We start from the raw sequence: 20193 nt of genomic DNA on the forward strand, positions 1-20193 counted from the left end.
GGTGGAACAGGAAAGTTAGCTAGCTAGCTACCGAGACATTAGCATGCAGTTAGCAATTTTTTATGCTTGTTATGAAGAAAAGGACCATAATACATTGAAATGACATGTAGCCCCAACACTTCGCCCTACCCCTCTATCTCAACAAAAATTGGGACACCCTACCCCTAGACATGAACGCGCAAAACAGAGGGCTAAGGGCTAAGTGGTAGGGGCGAGGGCCTTATAGGGGATGCAGAGGGAAAGGAATAAGAACATGAAATAATAAGTTTACAGTACTGAGCAAAAGTCAGAGACTACTCTTCATGTATTTCATTTCCAGTCAAAATAGCCATAAAGTTATAATTGTGAGAGTTAGGAAAAAAACAGAAATCATACAAGTATAATGTACATTTTTCAGTATTTAGCAGAGGTGTGGACTCGAGCCATATGACTTGAATTCGAGTCCAACTCGAGTCATGAATTTGATGACTTGAAACTCAACTTGAGAAAATCGAGAAAGTCTTGCGACTCGTCTTAGACTTCAACACCTATGACTCGGACTTTGACTTGGACTTCAGCCTTATGACTCGGAAGGACTTGAGACCCAAAGTGGAAGAGATGTGGAGAGAGTCTGACTGCAGACAGCTACACAGCTGGTTACTTTTCATGTGAATGGATTAGTTTCCTGCCATAAATCTGATACACAGCAGCGTCATCAGACGTCTGTTACCGTGTTTACGCTCGGCTTATTTTATTTTGGAAGACAAGTGAAGCGTTAGAGCTCAAGTTCAACTCCATAAGTTAGAAACAAGCGAAGCATCAACAGCCTCAATGCACCTTCGCTCAGCACTTAAACTCTTACTGGAGAAACTCACCAGGCGAACTGACCGTTTTCCTCATAGTTGCAAAACTGATTTTAACAGCTTCTGCAGGTAAAACAAGCACAACATTCACCACGAGGCTGAAACTGACTTGTTATTCGCCAGCTCCATTTTGGAATTTGTCGTTCCACCTTAAATGGTGCAGCAGTTTGGCGCCGGAGCATAACTAGTACACCATTTAAGGTGGAACAGAAAATTCAAATAAGAAACTGGCAAAATAAAGTCAACTTCAGCTTTTCTGTAAACTTTGCTCAGCTCAGTAGTTTTGATTTCTGTCGTCGTCTAAATTCAATTCAGACTAGCGGGTGTTTTTAGTTGGCTGAACTAGTTTTAGTGTTAAGCTAGTTTTTATTTTAATCCTATGCACCCAGTGTTCCCAAAAATATAAAGTTTTTTTTTTTCAATAGTACCTTTTCACATTTTTGCATGTGTAGTTGCACTATTCTTTGTGTATACAGTATGCACGTCATGGTTATGTGTGTACAGTTTTGTCTTTTAGTTGGATGGGTTAAAAAAATGAATATACAGCTATACACTAATAACTTACTGTCATTAAAAGGCAACAGTGCTGTGACCATTATTCAGTGTTATGGCCTCAAACTGGCTGATGAGTGTAAACTGACTTATTTAGGACTATTAACTTGGGACGTGACTTAAAATTTACCTGTTCTGGACTCGAGACTCGACTATCTTGACTTTGGCCCTGACTCGGGACTTGAGTGTCAAGACTCGAGACCTGTTCCCACCTCTAGTATTTAGTGTGTCCACTCTTTGCCTTTATTACTGCTTTCATTCTTTTCAGCAGACTTGCTTCCAGTTTTCAAAGAAATCAGGAGGGGTATTTTTTCACACTTCAGCATTTTCAGTCTTAGAAGCTGCATTTTCTGCTTCTCTAAGTGATCCCAAACACATTTGATGATATTGAGGTCTGGACTCTGGGGTGGTCAGTCCACTGTTCTGAGAATACCAGCAGTAGCAGATTGTTTGATTTGGAATTTTTCTTCTTTTTTGTCCATTTTATTTATATTTTTGATCTAACCTCCTCAGTAACATCTCTGAAAAAATAATGGTAACACTTTACTGTAGGGTGCTGTTCATAAGGCTACATGACAGCTACATAACCTTTTCCTAACAACTGACATAACCCTACATAAATGTTTATAAGTGTTTTTTCCAGCAGACATCATCCGCTATTTACATTTTACATTTACAGGTTACATTTGCCAATTTTGATCAAAGTCAGCTAAAGTAGCCTTTATGACAAATGACGCCTGTTGGAATAAGCATTTATAAACAGTTCTGCAGGGTTATGTCAGTTGTCATGACAAGCTTATGTAGCTGTCATGTAGCCTTATGAACAGCACCCTACAGTAAAGTGTTACCAAAATAATTACTTGTACTTAATGGCTATTTTGACTGGAAATAAAATAAATGAAAGGTGGTCTCTGACTTTTGCACAGTACAGTGTATTCTTTTATTAATGTGCCAAGCCTTTCATATTTTGGAAAACAGGTGTTTTTTAATGGGTTATGTTTGATTTTACTGTATAATTCCTTCACATATTATGTACCATTAGATGCACTTACAATTTGCATTTTTACATATTACATTTAGAGCAAGTGTTAATTGTATGCTGATAAGTGGCACTGCACTCGAGCAGGGTTACATTTCCATATAGTACATTCTGTGCCTTTTTTACAGACGTACAGGATTTTTTTTTTTCAAACAGCTTCCCTGAAGGCACACTGACTGCCGACTAATTTGAGCCTCTTAGAGACAGACAGAGACTCTCTATTACCTAGAGTGTAGATGGTTTTCTAACAGTAATGTTTGCCCATTAGGACCTATTTACTGAACTGGAGCTTTGAAAATATTACACCACACTTGTCTATCATTGCTTTCATAAAAAAAGAAACCTCATATCTCTGAAATGGTAACTTTATAGGAAGTAAAAGAGAGAATGAAAAGACTTTAATGAACATGAATGTAACCAGATTTCATTCCAAGTCATTTTAGTTGATTTCTGTTGGTCATATTGTCACAATGTAAAAGGCAGCGTGCGTCTTCAAGTGATTAAAAAAAAAAAAAATCATGATACAAAAAAAATATTGCAATTTTTTGATACGACAGCCACAATACACTCTATCAATAACCAGCCTTGTCGCTGTTTTAACAGTATGTCTGGTGATCTGTCTTTTCCTCCAGGTTGCCATTGACTTCACAGCATCAAACGGAGACCCCCGCAATAGCTGCTCACTGCACTACATCAACCCATACCAGCCAAACGAATATCTGAAGGCTTTGATAGCTGTGGGCGAGATCTGCCAGGATTATGACAGGTAAGTCCTGATGGCTGTGCAGGAAAAGGCTGATCCCTATCAGAGGAGATGTTCTTCTCTCTTGTGTGGAAAATGGAATCATGTATCGGCCTTTACACTCAATGTGGTTCTCAGTCTAAATTTGTCAGATATGCTGGCTGTGCTGTTCTGAGCTTGAATGATTATGATGTTATGAGAATCTTTCAGTAGAGTCTGCAGTCACTGCTGTAAGAAAACCTAATTTCCCCAAAACATAGCTTAATCTCAAATAGACATTATTTCTGTTTAATGTTGTTTTTATCTAGTTTTCAACCATTTAAGTGGAGGCCAGTTTCTATCTGCTAGCTAGGCATCATACGATGCCACCAATCTGGGAGGTTGAGAGCTAGTATGCTTCATTCAAGTCATGAAGCTCAATATGCTTGGAGGAGAATGCTAACTGTCCATTCTGCTATGTCAGCTAACAGACTCTTACACTGGCTGGCGCTGCACTGAGTGATGAGTGGGGAGGCAGGGCTGTCCTACCTACTCAGAGACAGGGAGGCTGTTTATGCTGTCTTGGAGTCCAAAGATGGCTGGGGTATCACCAGAGACCAAGCTGTCAAAGTCCTGGGACAGCACTTAAGCTTGGTTCATACCTGATGCCTTGTTATGTACCATTGTCCAGGAAGATTCACTCGAAAGAGGCCCCGAATATTCTACTGTAACTCCCGTTAGGATGAAGCAATCTGAACCAAAAGAATACGCTACATATCTTGACGTTTCTGTAATTGATTGCATTACATGTGATGCTGGAAGTGATCTCTGTTTTCTGCCAGACACATTTTGACGTAGGCACTCCATGTTCCTGAACGTATCGGCAAGCATATCGGGTGGAATAGCAGCAATTTCATTGGATGTTTTCCTTCAAATCTTCCACAGTGTGAGGCTTGTTCCGATAGACTTTTCCTTTGAGCATACCCCAAATCTGGTGGTGTCAGATCCGGCGACCGTGGTGGCCAAAGCCCCTTTGAAACTACCCTGTTGCCGAAAAAGGACTCAATTTCTGCCATGCTCCTTGCATACTGCATACTGTACACCACCATCCTGATGAGAAGTTGAGTGACTGAGTGAAGGGGTACGGGGGTATGCACCCGCAAGTTGCAAACAGAGGTTAAATGTCGCTGTCTGGTGCCCACCTCAAAACTCTGATGCAGGAGCATCCCAGCTTGTTCGAAGCTCCATACACTGAGGAGCACATTGCACATTGTTTTGTTCAAATTGCTTCGCCCTAGAGAGAGTTATTACAGAATATTCAGGGCCTCTTTCGAGTGAATCTCCTGGTACCATTTTATGCACCTCTAAATTTGTGTAACTTAGCACTCACTGCATGGGGTGCTTTATTCACAAAGACTGAATTTAAGGGGAGACTTGCAGGTACACCTCTACAGCCATCATAGTACAAAGAATACTGCCATGACAGAAGCACTAACTATGACTGCTAAAATGCTTTCTTAAGGTTTGTGTGCTGTCTGTGGAGTCTTCTGCTGCAGAAGTATAATTCAGGCCATGGAAAGTTGCTCTATTCCACTTCAAAATTGCTCCAATACTGCTCCAGATATTACATTCGTTTGTCTCATGTTGTCCATTTTGCTGCATGAGTGATAAAGAAGATTGTGTTAAAAGTACATTTGTTTACTCTTTGCAGTTTTCTGGCTTGTGATTGGGCCATCGTTTCAAGCCTGTACCTACTGAAAAAAGCCTGTGCAGCATAGAACGTTTAACTTGTGTTGGTTAATAACCAGGGGCGTCTCTACATTAGGGGCCGGTGGAGCCTGGCCCCTCCAGATGTTGCTGTGGACATGATCAATAATCTGCAGTTTAACAGCCAATATGTATATATATATATATATATATATATATATATATATATATATATACAATATTAGTTACAAAGAAAAAAAAAAAAATATATATATATATATTTTTTTTTTTCTTCGTAACTAATATTGTTGCGCATGACACGAACATCCGATACATTCCAAATATTTTCCGTGTTGTGTAAATGCCAGTAGGCTACCTATTTCTCCTTCCATTCTTTGTTTAGTGAGTGTGGGGCACGTCAGCATCTGTCTAACCAAGTGAGCAGTTAAAAAAAACACTGCGCATGTTCAACGCGCTTTTAATAACCAGTTGTGGGGCACGATCATGTTGGCCTCAAGCTGAGAGCAGCCAATAAAACATTTACATACATCCAGACGTTTACGGTGTGGGCATTGCTGCGCAGCTAGCCATTGTTCCTCATCAGTTGTGGTAGCCACTTCTAATTGCAAGGCAATATAATAAGTCGAGTCGAAAATGTATTAAAAGTTACATTTGGTACCAGCCATTAGAGCAGAAATTAGAGATTGGGACACACCAGCCAGAGGATTTCCACATCATTCAGTCTGGAAAGGACAAAAACTGCTCCTTCAGTCCAGAGAGGTTCAAGAGAAAAACATGGCTAACTGTGAGTGTAGCTAAAAACACTCTTCTGCTCTCCTTGCCTGCCCTTGCTCTGCTATCACTTGAATTGATTCATGGACTGGTGGACCTTGAGAGAAAAGTTTTTGACAAGTTTGCCCAGATGAAAGATCATCAGGCATCTTTTCTTTTCGAGCAGAGACCATCACTGGTGAGTCATCTTGCATTATTGCAAGGCATGTTGTTCCTAATGCCTGGAAAGCAATGTGTTTCCCTGCTCTGATATGTTGTTTGGATGTGTAGTTGCAGACCACAGTGATCGTTTACTGCTTTATAACTTAGGATTTGTCCATATGTTCAAGACTTAAAAGGAACATCATAAGAATGAATCATGTGGAGTGGACACAGAGCAGGTTTTCTTGTGAGGAGCGAGGAGCAGGAAATGGAAAACTTGGAGTGAAGTTGGAGCAGAATGACTATAGAACGCTGAGCGAGGAGCTGAACTGTCTGAAGCTCCACTCCATTCAATTACTCTGCTCAGGAGGCTGTTTACGCTGCATGCTGAAAGAAAGTATTTCTAAAGTCTTTCATTTTTTAATCAGGGTTTTAAGTGTCTTGTCAATGAATTGTACTTAGGCCAAGATTTGACTGAATCGATCAAATCTAAATGAGACGCTATGGGCTAATTTGTTCCAAAATTAGCCAGTGAGACTGCATGTATACTACTACACAGACAGAGCCTTTTAGCCCTGGAAACTAATGCTTATAGAGCTGTCGGAGTGTCAGAGCTGTCCAGCCACTTTCACAACTCTTCCAGTGACGAGCCAGGGAGGTGTTTGTTACTGCCAAAACAAGACTAAGTGAAACAACCTAGACGAACATCAAGCCAGGGGGGCGGACTCCAGGGAAATCTCCGGTTAGCATGGCTGGAGGCTCTGTTGGTATTTGAGACACTGTTTGTCTATACGCTGCACTGCTTTGCTGTTAGCGCCGCTGCTGCTGCCGCCACTGCTGGAGCCGCTGCTTGATGAGCCCGGAGCGTCCCGACAGCTTGTGAAGGTGTCAGTGGGCTGTCTGATCAGATGACAGAGGCTGCAGGAGCCTGGGCCTCTCCTCCAGGCTGTGTCCTAACAACCGGTGGCACGGCACATCATGCCAGCCCCTGGCACTGAGCATGGTCCCTATGCCAGCAGACTGTAGCCTATTAGAGACTCCCAGCCTTGACAACACTCAGCCCCAGAGGACAGCACAAAGACAATAGTGAGAAATCCAAACCAACTGCAGCACCGTGTTAACATCTCAATCAGCAAAGTAGCTTATTAATGGAGCTCTTCAGCGGTTTTCAGCGCTCTGTCTGCTGCATCTATAGTATAGAGTCGATTTCCACGAGGGTAATTTTGACATTTTTTCCTGTATTTAGAAAAGATAAGAAACGATGTTGATACATTTGTAAGATAGTTTGTAGGTTGTAATTTATTTTTGCACGATTTAAAAATACACACAAATAGGCAAAGATAACACACAGTGCAGGGAGAGACAAAAAACCCTAATAGGCTTATTTCAATTATGGAAAATACAAAATAATATACAACATAATAATGACATAAAACAAACATCAAATGACCTAAATATCAGCATCGACATAACACATAAAACAAAAACATATGAATGTGTAAGCATATGTGTGTGCACAAGGGCATCCGTGCGTACATATATGATATTAATAGATATATAAGTGTGTGAAGTAATGAAGATTTGTACAGCCATGTTAATTCCTGAGCAATATAATAGATATCACAATAAATTAAGCAAACAAAACATGGGTACATAGACAACACCATGTAAGATTTTGTATTTTTAATTTCAAGTTTTAAATCTGTATAATTATCTGTGTATATATATATACATATATATATATATATATATATATATATATATATAACTTTTAGAGATCAGACTAGTTCAAACTACATCTTCAATACAGCTGTAGTATGACTTTAGAAGGGAACAGAACTCAGAACCTGGGCTGGAGTTCTGTAGAGCTTCTGTTTTAATCTAGAAGACCCCCCCTTTGTTGAACAGAGATAAGACTGAGAAAAAGGGAGGAGATGAATAGGTGAAAGGGTGCAATAATTTTGTCACAGGGGATAGAAGATGGAGAAGGACACTCATAGGAAGTTAGATATGAAGGAAGAGGAGCTCCATGTTTATTTCATAACTCCAGTTTGTGTTGTGTATCATGTATTTCAGACGTTTATTGAAAGAATTCAACAATTGTCCATTGGCTTCTATTACAAATGAGTTTCAAGTAAACAGGATTTCTAAGAACATGTAAACACATGAAAATGCATTATTATTGTTTACTGTAATCAACCATATACCACAGATTTGGCAGATAAAGATTAGGTTGGTTTAAAAAACCACTGGAGAACCACTGAACCAGTGAAACTGAAAGCTGTGGACAACACAAAGCAGCTCTGAACTTCTCAAGACTCAGTTCTGCTTGCTTTTCCTATCTGTGAACTGATTACACTGCCTGCACTACAGTATGCTTCAACATATGGCTTTTCAGTGGATTCAGCACATCATTCTTGATTTCCCCTGACCTTCCTTTGTTTTGATGTTCCTGGTTGTGCTGGTCTCAGAATGGCTAATTTAATATTAGCTTGCTTTGTGTTGAGGTTACTCAAATTGACCTCAGAGGAACCAGTTAATTAGCGTCTTGCACGTTCATAATGAGATCCGTCACAGCGAGAAAGAGCCAAACAAAGGTTTGAGCTACAAACAGATCACGTCACTGAAGAGACGCTAAACGCTCTGCTGTTAATGGTGTGAATCGACACTCATTGGCCTCATTCTAATGGTCTGCCTTTGAAAGGTATGCACTTTCATGCATGGAGGGAATAAAGGAACACGAGTTCAACAGGTAGACCTGTTTGGCTGAGGATGCTTGAAGCCCTCAGGGTTGGACACCTACGCTGTGTGGGTTTCCTGCGCTGGCTGTGGGGGCGACCACACACCAGGTGATCACCTGCAGATAAATATGGCATTGCCTGTGGGATGGAGTAGCTTTTTGTTTTCTCATCACCCCTCACCACCCCCACCACCGCACCACCCCCTGAGTTGCTCACACGCATGAGAGAAATAAGTGAGAATGAGATGCCACATTGTCCAATCAAATCTCCATATTTATCAGGTTCTCATTAGCAGCTCTGTTGCTGGTTCTCACAGCTGTCTCCTGCTTCTGTGCTTTAGGCCGCGTTCACAAGGACATTTTCGTATCCATCAAGAAACGCACTGATACGAGTTGGAGGTTCACGTTTATTTCCCACCAGACTGGCAATCATGTGAGCAGATAAATAAATGCCTGTAAATGAAAACTCCTCACAGTTCTTCACAAAACTAAGCAAACAAGACACGTGTGGGTACATTAAATCGTATACACCAATCAGGCATAAAAACAGAAAAAAATCACTATTATCACTATTATTATTACTGCTATTAAGCAAAGTGAACATTATTGTTGGCTAAATTTAAATATTGTCTGCTATGACTTTTGATTGCTTTTCGGTTGAATTCATTGCAGTTTACAATAAGTGGGAGAGTTCTCTTCATGACGTTCCTGAAAGATTATAAATATTTCCTGCTTTTATCCTGCTAGGACTACTCTGAGGCCTACACTGACGCATACATCACATGTGATGATCTAATAAAGTGGTGCCTGAAATGTTTTGAGAAACGCTGGAGTTATGACTGAGGTTGGAAAGATATGATTGTTCTAGTGGGTTATGACTGCCTTATACGCTTTAAGAATGCAGCCCAGGAACTGTACAGTCTGAACCTAAAGATCTACACCGATCAGGCATAACATTATGACCACCTCCTTGTTTCCACGCTCATTGTCCATTTTATCAGCTCTGCTTACTATATAGGTGCACTTTGTAGTTCTACAGTTACAGACTGTAGTCCATCTGTTTCTCTGCATACTTTGTTAGCCCCCTTTTACCCTGTTCTTCAGTGGTCAGGACCCCCATGGACCCTCACAGAGCAGGTACTATTTGGGTGATGGATCATTCTCAGCACTGCAGTAACACTAATGTGGTGGTGGTGTGTTAGTGTGTGTTGTGCTGGTCTGAGTGGATCAGACACAGCAGTGCTGCTGGAGTTTTAAACACCTCAGTGTCACTGCTGGACTGAGAATGGTCCACCAACCAAAAATATCCAGCCAGCAGCGTCCTGTGGGCAGCGTCCTGTGACCACTGATGAAGGACTAGAGGATGACCAACACAAACTGAGCAGCAGCAGATGAGCTATCGTCTCTGACTTTACATCTACAAGGTGGACTGACAAGGTCGGAGTGTCTAATAGAGTGGACAGTGAGTGGACACGGTGTTTAAAAACTCCAGCAGCACTGCTGTGTCTGATCCACTCATACCAGCACAACACACACTAACACACCACCACCACGTCAGTGTTACTGCAGTGCTGAGAATGATCCACCACCCAAATACTACCTGCTCTGTGAGGGTCCATGGGGGTCCTGACCACTGAAGAACAGGGTAAAAGGGGGCTAACAAAGTATGCAGAGAAACAGATGGACTACAGTCTGTAACTGTAGAACTACAAAGTGCACCTATATAGTAAGCAGAGCTGATAAAATGGACAATGAGCGTAGAAACAAGGAGGTGGTCATAATGTTATGCCTGATCGGTGTAGATCTTTAGGTTCAGACTGTACAGTTCCTGGGCTGCATTCTTAAAGCGTATAAGGCAGTCATAACCCACTAGGACAATCATATCTTTCCAACCTCAGTCATAACTCCAGCGTTTCTCAAAACATTTCAGGCACCACTTTATTAGATCATCACATGTGATGTATGCATCAGTGTAGGCCTCAGAGTAGTCCTAGCAGGATGAAAGCAGGAAATATTTATAATCTTTCAGGAACGTCATGAAGAGAACTCTCCCACTTATTGTAAACTGCAATGAATTCAACAGAAAAGCAGTCAAAAGTCATAGCAGACAATATTTAAATTTAGCCAACAATAATGTTGACTTTGCTTAATAGCAAATAATAATAGTGATAATAGTGATTTTTTCTGTTTCTATATATATATATATATATATATATATATATATATATATCACTTTTTAAAGAGCAAAATTGGCAAAGTTATTACAATAATTGTCATAATACAATATTAAATAAACCACAATATAAATTAAAGAAAACTTGTCCATTACATTTTTTCTGATCATGGTTATGTAACTGAATGCCATAGAAGTCAGTTTTTTCCTTTATTAAGTAGTAACATAAACCCCCAGACTCATCAGGTTATCATAGTCAGGTTATGCACGTATGCATTTATAAAACATAAAAAATAATGTGACATGTAAGGTTTCGCTATTGTTTGCACTGGACCGAGTGTAATGCTGTACCAGGTAGGTTTCCTCGCTCTTTTCCCACTTGCTGTGTGTATATTAAAATGCTGTCTGTCACTGGTAGATAGCAAAACAGCTGACGTGCAATGTTCCCTTTAAGGTTTATCCCAGAGGTTATGCCACAGCTACCTCTGTTTAGCCCTTACAAAGGCTGTTGTTAGTAACCTCCACGAAGCTTTGAGAGTCCGGCCCCTGGATTTGTGCAATTCATCACTTCTCCATTTTATTTAACATCCATGAGACTGGACCCTGCCCCAGGCTGTCTCCTATTGGCTGGTGAAGTAGGATTTACAAAAAGTTGAACTCTGGTCAACTTTTTTCATGGACAACTGAGCATAATTTTCACACACTGTCATGTGTTGGTGTCGGTCGTTAGTCTCACAAGCCAGACAGTCGTCAGAGACTCTGGTGCTTTTCTTCACTTAATGTGGCCAAGAACTGCCTGATTTGTCAGGAAAGGCCATTTGCCTGACATGCAAAATAACCAAGCACACAGCGCTGTTTTAGCATGATGTGCAGAGGCAGGTGATTTTCAAAATGGGGCTACAACCGAAAATAGTGCATCAGATTCTCCATTTGAATAACTTTTAAAGATGTTATGCCATTAACTTCACAAAGCTTTTTTCAATCCAGTGACTTTTGCAACTTGCATTTGTTTGTTTCCCATCATAGCCAATCTAAATGAAGCAGATATCAGTTGCATGAAAGTAAGACTAGTATTGAACTTATTAAACAATATTACACCATAATAACTGTGCTACTGCTGCTTAACTACCACATTTGATGAAGGTTGTTTGTTTGTGTGGGGTACTTTGGTGAAGTTGCCAGTTATATGATGACAGTTAAACGTGCAGCAGTGTTAGCTTGCATGTAGCGATATTCATGTTTCGACTCTTTACTAACCTCATAATCCAGACGATCCAGTTTGAAACATACAGGGTGTTATAGCAGCAATCTTCAAAAATGCTGTTCATTTTTTCCTTAGAGTAAAATGGCTTAGACCCAGATTTCCATACATGGGCATGACAGGCACACATCTTCTGTTATAGAGTGATATGTGTCTTTTAATAATGAATATCTTCTCAAATATACAGTCATATGCAAAAGTTTGAATACCCCCAGTCAAATTGCATTATGGTTGAAATAAACACTACATACAGAGTACAGTTTTGTTGGTTTTCTAAGTGTAAAATCAGTTAACTAGAGAGAACTAGAGAGAAACAAATATAAATATGCCATTTTTAATGCGAATTTTAGTGCACAACTTTTATTCCTTTGCTGCGTTTAATGTATTGGGAAAAAAATTGAAGCATAAAATCTACAATATGCTATAATGTTTGCATAGACCATATTTTATGTTTTCTTTCCTCAATATGTTTTTCCAAATAAACAGCAAATGTGCATTAAAATGTGCGAAATGTGTTCTCTGTAGAGAATGTATTAACATATTACATACATACATACATACATACATCATCTAAACTGCTTATCCTTCTGGGTCGTGGTGGTATTAACATATTATCACAGAAAATCAACACAACTTGCATTTTGACAAATTTTTCAGACGACTGTATCTAGTGGACACTTTCATCACACAAACAAGTATTCGGTTCAGTTTCAGTTGGCCGATGACCATATGAGCTAAAAGTAAAAATGATATTTTTATTAATTTATTTATTAATTTTTCACCAAATTGTTCTCCAGAACGTTTCCAGTAATAAACTAATGAAAATTGGTTTAAGATTGGTTGTGAAACAAGGTCAGTTAAATAACACTGTTTTTTTGGGGTTACATATATTCTCTCTAAAGTGAGAATGCATTTATTAACACACACACACACACACACACACACACACACACTAGAGGCAGGAGGAACAGTATGAATACATTGTTTTAATGATTCGCATTCCCTCAGGAACACACATGCGCATGACAGACAATTGTGTTGCACTCAAGTGGAAGCTCACAGTCTGTTTGATTCCTTTCAGAAATGTTTCTGCTATTCGCTTTTTGTAATGCTTCCTTAGGGCGCTTTCAGATGGTAAGTGTTTTTGCGCTTCGCTCACTGTAAAACTGGTGCGCGCACTGCTGACTTGCGCACCACTGGGTTTAAGCTGGGCTGCGCCATCAGCACACACACACTGCAGATCAGCACAAGTTCTTCAAATGCAGTTTTGCAGTTTATCTCAGTTTAAAACAAAGCAGAGCTGGTCGTTATGTTATGAAGATGAAGATCCAATGAAAAAAGTTGGTCATACATCATACATAACATTCTGGGCTTGTTTTGGATAAAAAGCAAGAATAGCTGGTTGCAGTTGGAGAAGGAGCTTAGAATAGAGCCTGGCAGTTTTCCCTAGCGGCACCTCACGTGAGCCGGCAGCTCTCACTCCATTCACATATCAGACATAACATCTCTTTGAAGAATAGAAATCTGAATTTTGCATGTACAAATTTTAATAGGTTATATGCTGTATTCATTACAGTGTGAGTCTACATGGTTGTTGGCGACACTTCTAACCCCAATGAGGATTAAGATTTGTCTGCAGTGTCTGGCTCTGAAAACTGCAGCTGCCTGATTGTACTGCTGTATGTCACTGTGACACACCAGTGACGCTGACCCAAGTTGGACAAAATAAAATTTGTACCAAGCCAGGCGGTGAACGGTCTGCACAGTGCCACATTAAGTCAAACAAACCTTTTGTCTCATTGGCTGGGCTTTGGAGGGTTAAACGGCAATCTGGGTCAAAGTCGAATTAGATTGAACTTTCAGTGCAGTGGCAAGGCGTCAAAATGGCAAATCCATATGGTGCGCAATGTTCAAGGTAGCGTTCCATCAAGGTGAAGAGGCACCGCTCTCTCTGTAGGCCAGCAAAAGCATCACCAGTGCGAAGCTGCTGCTTCTGCTTATCATTTGAAAGCGCCCTTAGTGTGCCTCCTCTTTGCCTCCTGCATCTGTTTAGGCCTCCAGTGGCATAAGATACACATAAGCCTGGAGGAATTTTATATAACAAGATTTTCATTTATTTATTTGATAATGATGGCAAAAATGGGTAGATATTGATTTAATCTTGTCATAATGCACCCTGTACACGTGAAGGAGACAGGACACTTATAGCACAAATAGCACTGATGCTTAGGAGTAGATACACCAATATGGGCCAATACTGATATTTGGTGTTTTTCATGTTTGTATCTCTTGATTGGCAAACATTTACAAACTGTAAATTGGAGAAATATAACAACATTTAACATATCACTGTTATCAGAAGAAAACCTTGTGTCTCCGAATAGTAACTTTACAGGAGAAGGAAAAAACTTACTTTGCATGCAAGTCAATGGAACCAGACTTTTTTCCAACTCATTTTGGGCCGTTTCTTTTGGTTCATTCATCATGAAGTTTACACACAATGTAAAGGCCAACAGGCATTTTTAATTCATGTCAAAAACAGAAAAATGACAAAAATGGAGATACAAGGTTTTGTTCTGACAGCAGCGATTTAGTTCTACAGGGTTACTAATGCAGTAAAAGTAATAAAATGCTAACATTTTTGCACAGCAGATTTAAAAAAAGGGTGACATAAAGGGTTTTTGACCAGTGCCACAGAACAGGGGAACTAAGGGCCCGAGTCCAGCAGTTTGGTGCTTTCTTTTCTGTAGCACACCTAAACCAGGTGATTAACTGATGAGTTGAGTCCGCATGTAAATTCTCCAAATTGTGCAGGAATCTAGCCCTCCAAGACCCGAGTTCCCCACCCCTGCCATAGAAGAACAATTTTTGCAAATGAGATGTGCAAGAGTGAAGAACCTTTTGAAGGTATACAGAACCTTCACATCAAATAAGGGCTCTTTAGTAATTTAAGCAATTCTTCCAAGAACATTTACATTATGTGGGAGCTCTTTCAACCTAATTAAGGTTCTTCACACTCACACATCACATTCAAAAAATGGTTCTTTAAAGAACTATCTATTGAAAAGTTCCATAAGGACCCAAAAATGCTTCTTCTATGGCATCATGTGTGAACCTAGCACCCTAGCTGTTGCCCAGCGTCACCTAAATGTTCTTCTCTTCTGGAGTACAATAAATATGTTGGTTTGAAATATTGGTAAAAATCTAAACATCTGTCTGATGCTGATACTTTTTAAAGCAATTATTAGGGAGATTCACTCGAAAGAGGCCCCGAATATTCTGTGCTGACTCCCGTTCGGATGAAGCAACCTGAACCAAAAAAATACGCAACCTACCTTGATGCGCTGCTCAATACTGTACACCACGATCCTGATGAGAAGTTGAGTGACTGAGTGAAGGGGTACGGGGGTATGCACCCGCAAATTGCAAACGGAGGTTAAACGTGGCGACGGCTGTCTGGTGCCTACTTCATCGCTCTGACGCAGGGGCATTCCAGCTTGTTCAAGCTCCATATACTGAGGAACACATTGCACATTGTTTCGTTCAGATTGCTTCATCCTAGAGAGAGTTATTACAGAATATCCGGGGCCTCTTTCGAGTGAATCTCTCTGTATAATCCTGCTAACATCATGCATCCCTACTTGGTAAATAAACACCAGTCTGGTGAACTGGGGAACACTGGAGATAAAAGTATAAACAGATTAAGATTTGCTTTCCTTTCTTTTCCATTTAAAGTGTATTGGTGTGTGTTTGGCTGTGTATACACACATGCACACATATGTCTCTGTGCACACGCTGTCTGTCAGCATAGAGTGGAGCCAGAAGCCCTTTTTTTGGCCCCCGGCACCATGACTCACCTACTGGACCGAAAATAATTAACTAATCTTGACGCGCCGGCCTCACCCTGATGCAGTTTATTTTTGCATTTGTTCTGATCTGTTGTCAGAGCAAATGTGCTTCTGGCCAGTGGATATGACTAATTTCACCCCATCCCTGCTGCCTGGCTCGCTGCGGGTTGTCCCCCTGTCCTCAGGGCTTTCATTAAAAGCTGGATTAGCCCCTTTACAGTGCTGAGCCACATCCTGAACCCCTGTGGTCTGTGTTGGTGACTTGTGCTGACCAGTTCGGTTGGTGGGTTTTTAGCTGGGCTTGCTTTTGGGAAATTGTTTTTAAGAAAAAAACTTGAACTGAAAGTCAGGCAGTGTTTTTTTGGTCCCACTTTATATTGTCTCTAATAACTGTGTAGTTACACATGAATACCACATGCAACAACACTGTAACTACTGATGATTTAGTCAATATTACAGATGGATTACAGAAGTACAGCCTATGTAATTACACATGTATCAACATTAGATTTGCTTAATGTAACTACACAAGTGCATCTTCTATACAGGAACTTTCCTGTAGTGTAGTGTTAAAGTTACATAAGTGGACAGTTCCTAGTTGTTATGTAGGTACTGTGTAATAATAGAGTGGTAATATAAACATTGTTTGGGGGTTAATACAACACATTTAATCAATATGAATAAAAGTTACATTTTAAGATAAGGGGTCATCTGCTGTTCTGTCACATTACAGAATGGTTTAAAGCTGAAACTGGTTACAGTGTCACAGCACTAGCAACATAAATGCTAGCTAAATGTTATGAAAGCTGGCAGATACAGTGTAAGTAATGCCTTAATGTAAATTATTACATACTTCCTTTTACTACTGGAAAAAAAAAATCTAAAAAAATGTTGTTCCAGTCTGATTACAAATGTAATTACATTTCTGTTATTACCCTTGTGTAATTACATGAGAGAGAATAAACTGTTACAACTATTAAGATACATGTGTGTAATTACATGAGGCAAAAATGTTGATACACATGTGTAATTACATAAGCTGTACTTCTATAATCTATCTGTAACAGTGACTAAATCATTAGTAGTTACATTGTTGTTGCACATGTTGTTCACATGTAACTACACAGTTATTAGAGACACTTAATATAAAGTGTTTTTTTTTTTCTAAGGATGAAGTCATTAGCCTGGTTTAGCATATCCCTGTTTCATATTACATTTATTTTTCATTCTCATCTTCTGTACCTGTTTTCACTATAGCCTGCATGGTTGATGTTTGGTCAAACTGTGTTGCTCTTTATTTCTGACTGAATGAGACATGTAGGCTAGCTGGTGAAGTTACACAAGTATGAAGGAAGGTACAATACTTTGATTTTTCATATAGTATCCACATAAAGTGCATAAAATTACACAATTATTTTAGAAAAGCTGTAGCTAATGCTACCTAACTAGCTAGTATTTGGGTATTCTAGGCTGGCTAACATTTGCTAGTTTGTCAGCAATCTTCCATTCCAAGGTGGGAAGACCACTTGAAACCAGCTCTCTACAAAAAGGGAAATAAACAGACTTCAGCAAATTAGCATAGCGCTGTAGCTTACATTTTAAATGACCACACTGGATGGTTTATCATTTAAAAATAGCCACAGGAAAACAGAAGGTTTTCATGTTGCGTAAGTACCAGGATGCCTCCTCAGGAGCTAATGACCTAACATTAACCAGTACAGTGTTGAATCCTGATGAGAACTTGTCATCTTCTACCGGAGGTATTTTTGCTCAGTGTGCCAACATGTCACTTTGTCTGCGAAATATATTTTCACTTTTTCTGGACTTGCCCAACATCAGCTGGAGTAATTAGTCTAATTAGCGATAAAGTCATACCAGAGCTGGCTATCTCTGCCTTCTCTGCCATCTCACGTCCTCAACATGGTGTCCTTAGCGACATGGTCATGTTGCACTTTTTTAGTAGCAAAGCACAATATACTTACTTGCAGAACTGTCACATTTTATGTGACGTATAATTTTACAGTTACATTAAACATTATCTTGCTGTTTACCTTTATTGATAGCCTGTAAACACAGATCAGGCATAACATTATGACCACCTCCTTGTTTCTACGCTCATTGTCCATTTTATCATCTCCACTTACTATATAGGTGCACTTTGTAGTTCTACAGTTACAGACTGTAGTCCATCTGTTTCTCTGCATACTTTGTTAGCCCCCTTTTACCCTGTTCTTCAGTGGTCAGGACCCCCATGGACCCTCACAGAGCAGGTACTATTTGGGTGATGGATCATCCTCAGCACTGCAGTAACACTGACGTGGTGGTGGTGTGTTAGTGTGTGTTGCGCTGGTCTGAGTGGATCAGACACAGCAGTGCTGCTGGAGTTTTTAAACACCTCAGTGTCACTGCTGGACTGAGAATATCCAGACAACAGCGTTCTGTGACCACTGATGAAGGACTAGAGGATGACCAACACAAACTGTGCAGCAGCAGATGAGCTATCGTCTCTGACTTTACATCTACAAGGTGGACTGAAAACTAACTAAGCTAACCCAGCATAACCAAAAGCTCGCAACCTGTCTGCAGCTGCCTGACGCCCTTTCATTCACTATCCAAACACATTGTTTGTCTGTTCCTTCATTCAGACATTGCTTCATCCATCCGTTCATCTGCGCATGTTTGTTCCTTCGCGTGTCGCTTCGTCCGTCTATTTGTTCGCTCATCGGTACATCTGCCCATCTGTTCGTCCAGACTTTTTTCATCCAGTTACAGACACATAAAAGATGGATAATGACTTTAGTTCTGTACGAGCGGTGGTGCTGGCTTGGAGTGTTAGACAGAGAGCTGTCAATCAAGCTGCTCATTAGCCACGCCCACACAGTTCTCAGATAGATCTGATCAGCGTTTTTTAAGCCGTGTTTTATCATATTCATATCTTATATTTTTCACTGAAGCGTTGCTGGGTGTTTAATGTAACACTCAAGTTTAGTATCATACAAACATCTTTAATATTTTACTCTGTGTTCCCACGACTTTAACGAGTACCCAAATAGTTATTTCAATATTGGAAAATACCTCAAACTATTAACCTCGAGTAACAAGTAGTCGACTACCTGTGCAAATCCCTATTTTATTTACAGTGAACCTGAAATCAAAATGAATGCTTTCCTGCCTAGCTAGTTCATGTCCTGGTCACATTAAGCACAATCTGTTGTGTCTTATCATTCAAAAGACAAAATTTGTGTTTCTCTGTGCATTTATGCCTGCGATGGACTGGCGACCTGTCCAGGGTGTATCCTGCCTTCCGCCCAATGACAGCTGGGATAGGCTCCAGCACCACACCGCGACCCAGAAGGATAAGCAGTTTAGATGATGGATGGATGGATGGATGTGCATTTATGCATGTATGAGACAGGGACCTCTTCTTATCACTTTACTCTCTCACCTAGTTTTTGGTCCAGTGCTTTACTTCAGTTAGTTTATGCTGGCAACACGTGTTCACGTTAACATGAAAATGATGTAGTTCAAATATCTGGCACTATTAGTGCTAAAGTTTTCTGCCGTGCTGTGAGGCTGTGAGGCTGTGAGGCTGTGAGGTGGGTCAGCAGATAACAGATAATGGACATTAGGTAGTTACACTCGTACAGGGGTTTATTTTAGCAGTAGCTTGAATTCTGATTTCTGAAGTCGTTTTCTTATTCTTTTGCCATGAAGGTGTAAGACTAGCAAAAGCAGGGCAGGTGCTAAAAGGCTAGTCTGCTGACCATCACGTGAAAAGCATGTATCTCCATTTTTTGCGATTTGTACTTTTCTGCATCATTTGAGCTCAGCAGCTTCCTTTACATTGTGTGAAAATTTCATGATGATTGGACCAATAGAAATGCTCCAAAACTGCTTAGAATAAAAACTTTTTTCTATTAACTTACACTGAAAGTAAAGAAGGCTTTTGCCCTCTCCTGTAAAGTTACTATTTTGGAGATACTTGTTTTTCATTGGACAGCGATGATATATATAAACATAAGTACATATTAAAATCAAGCTTTCAGTAAATAATGAGTCATATTTCAGGAACTAAATAGTGCAGTATGAAGTTTTTTTTTTGGCTTTTCTGCAAAACCAAAGGATTCTGCTGACCTTCAGTGTCTGACTCTGTGCTCATTTCACAACATCCGCTTCTCACCGTCCAGTCAAATCCTGAAGAATAAAATCATGTTCTGCCCTCAGTTATTTCCTGCCACAGTGTCCTGTTTCATTCGGAAACACATCGCGTTCTGGAAGAATAATGCATTCTGATTTCCAACATTGACTTTAAACACTCAGAAATGTAAGTATACAGCTCAGCTAAGACTCACTGATGTGTTTCCCTCTGAAGGGATG

At 40.1% G+C, this 20193-nt stretch overlaps 1 protein-coding gene across 1 annotated transcript in view; it reads left to right on the forward strand.

Annotated features, from left to right (window-relative positions):
- Nucleotides 1-20193, forward strand: part of cpne7 (copine VII) — a 72164-nt gene that overhangs the window by 38602 nt on the left and 13369 nt on the right. Inside the window, exon 10 of the mRNA XM_036586825.1 lies at nucleotides 3066-3199. Coding sequence (XP_036442718.1) covers nucleotides 3066-3199 — 134 coding nt within the window. The remainder of the gene's footprint in view (nucleotides 1-3065; nucleotides 3200-20193) is intronic.

Source organism: Colossoma macropomum, unplaced genomic scaffold (genome assembly GCF_904425465.1).
Source record: "Colossoma macropomum unplaced genomic scaffold, Colossoma_macropomum, whole genome shotgun sequence".
NCBI lineage: Eukaryota > Metazoa > Chordata > Actinopteri > Characiformes > Serrasalmidae > Colossoma > Colossoma macropomum.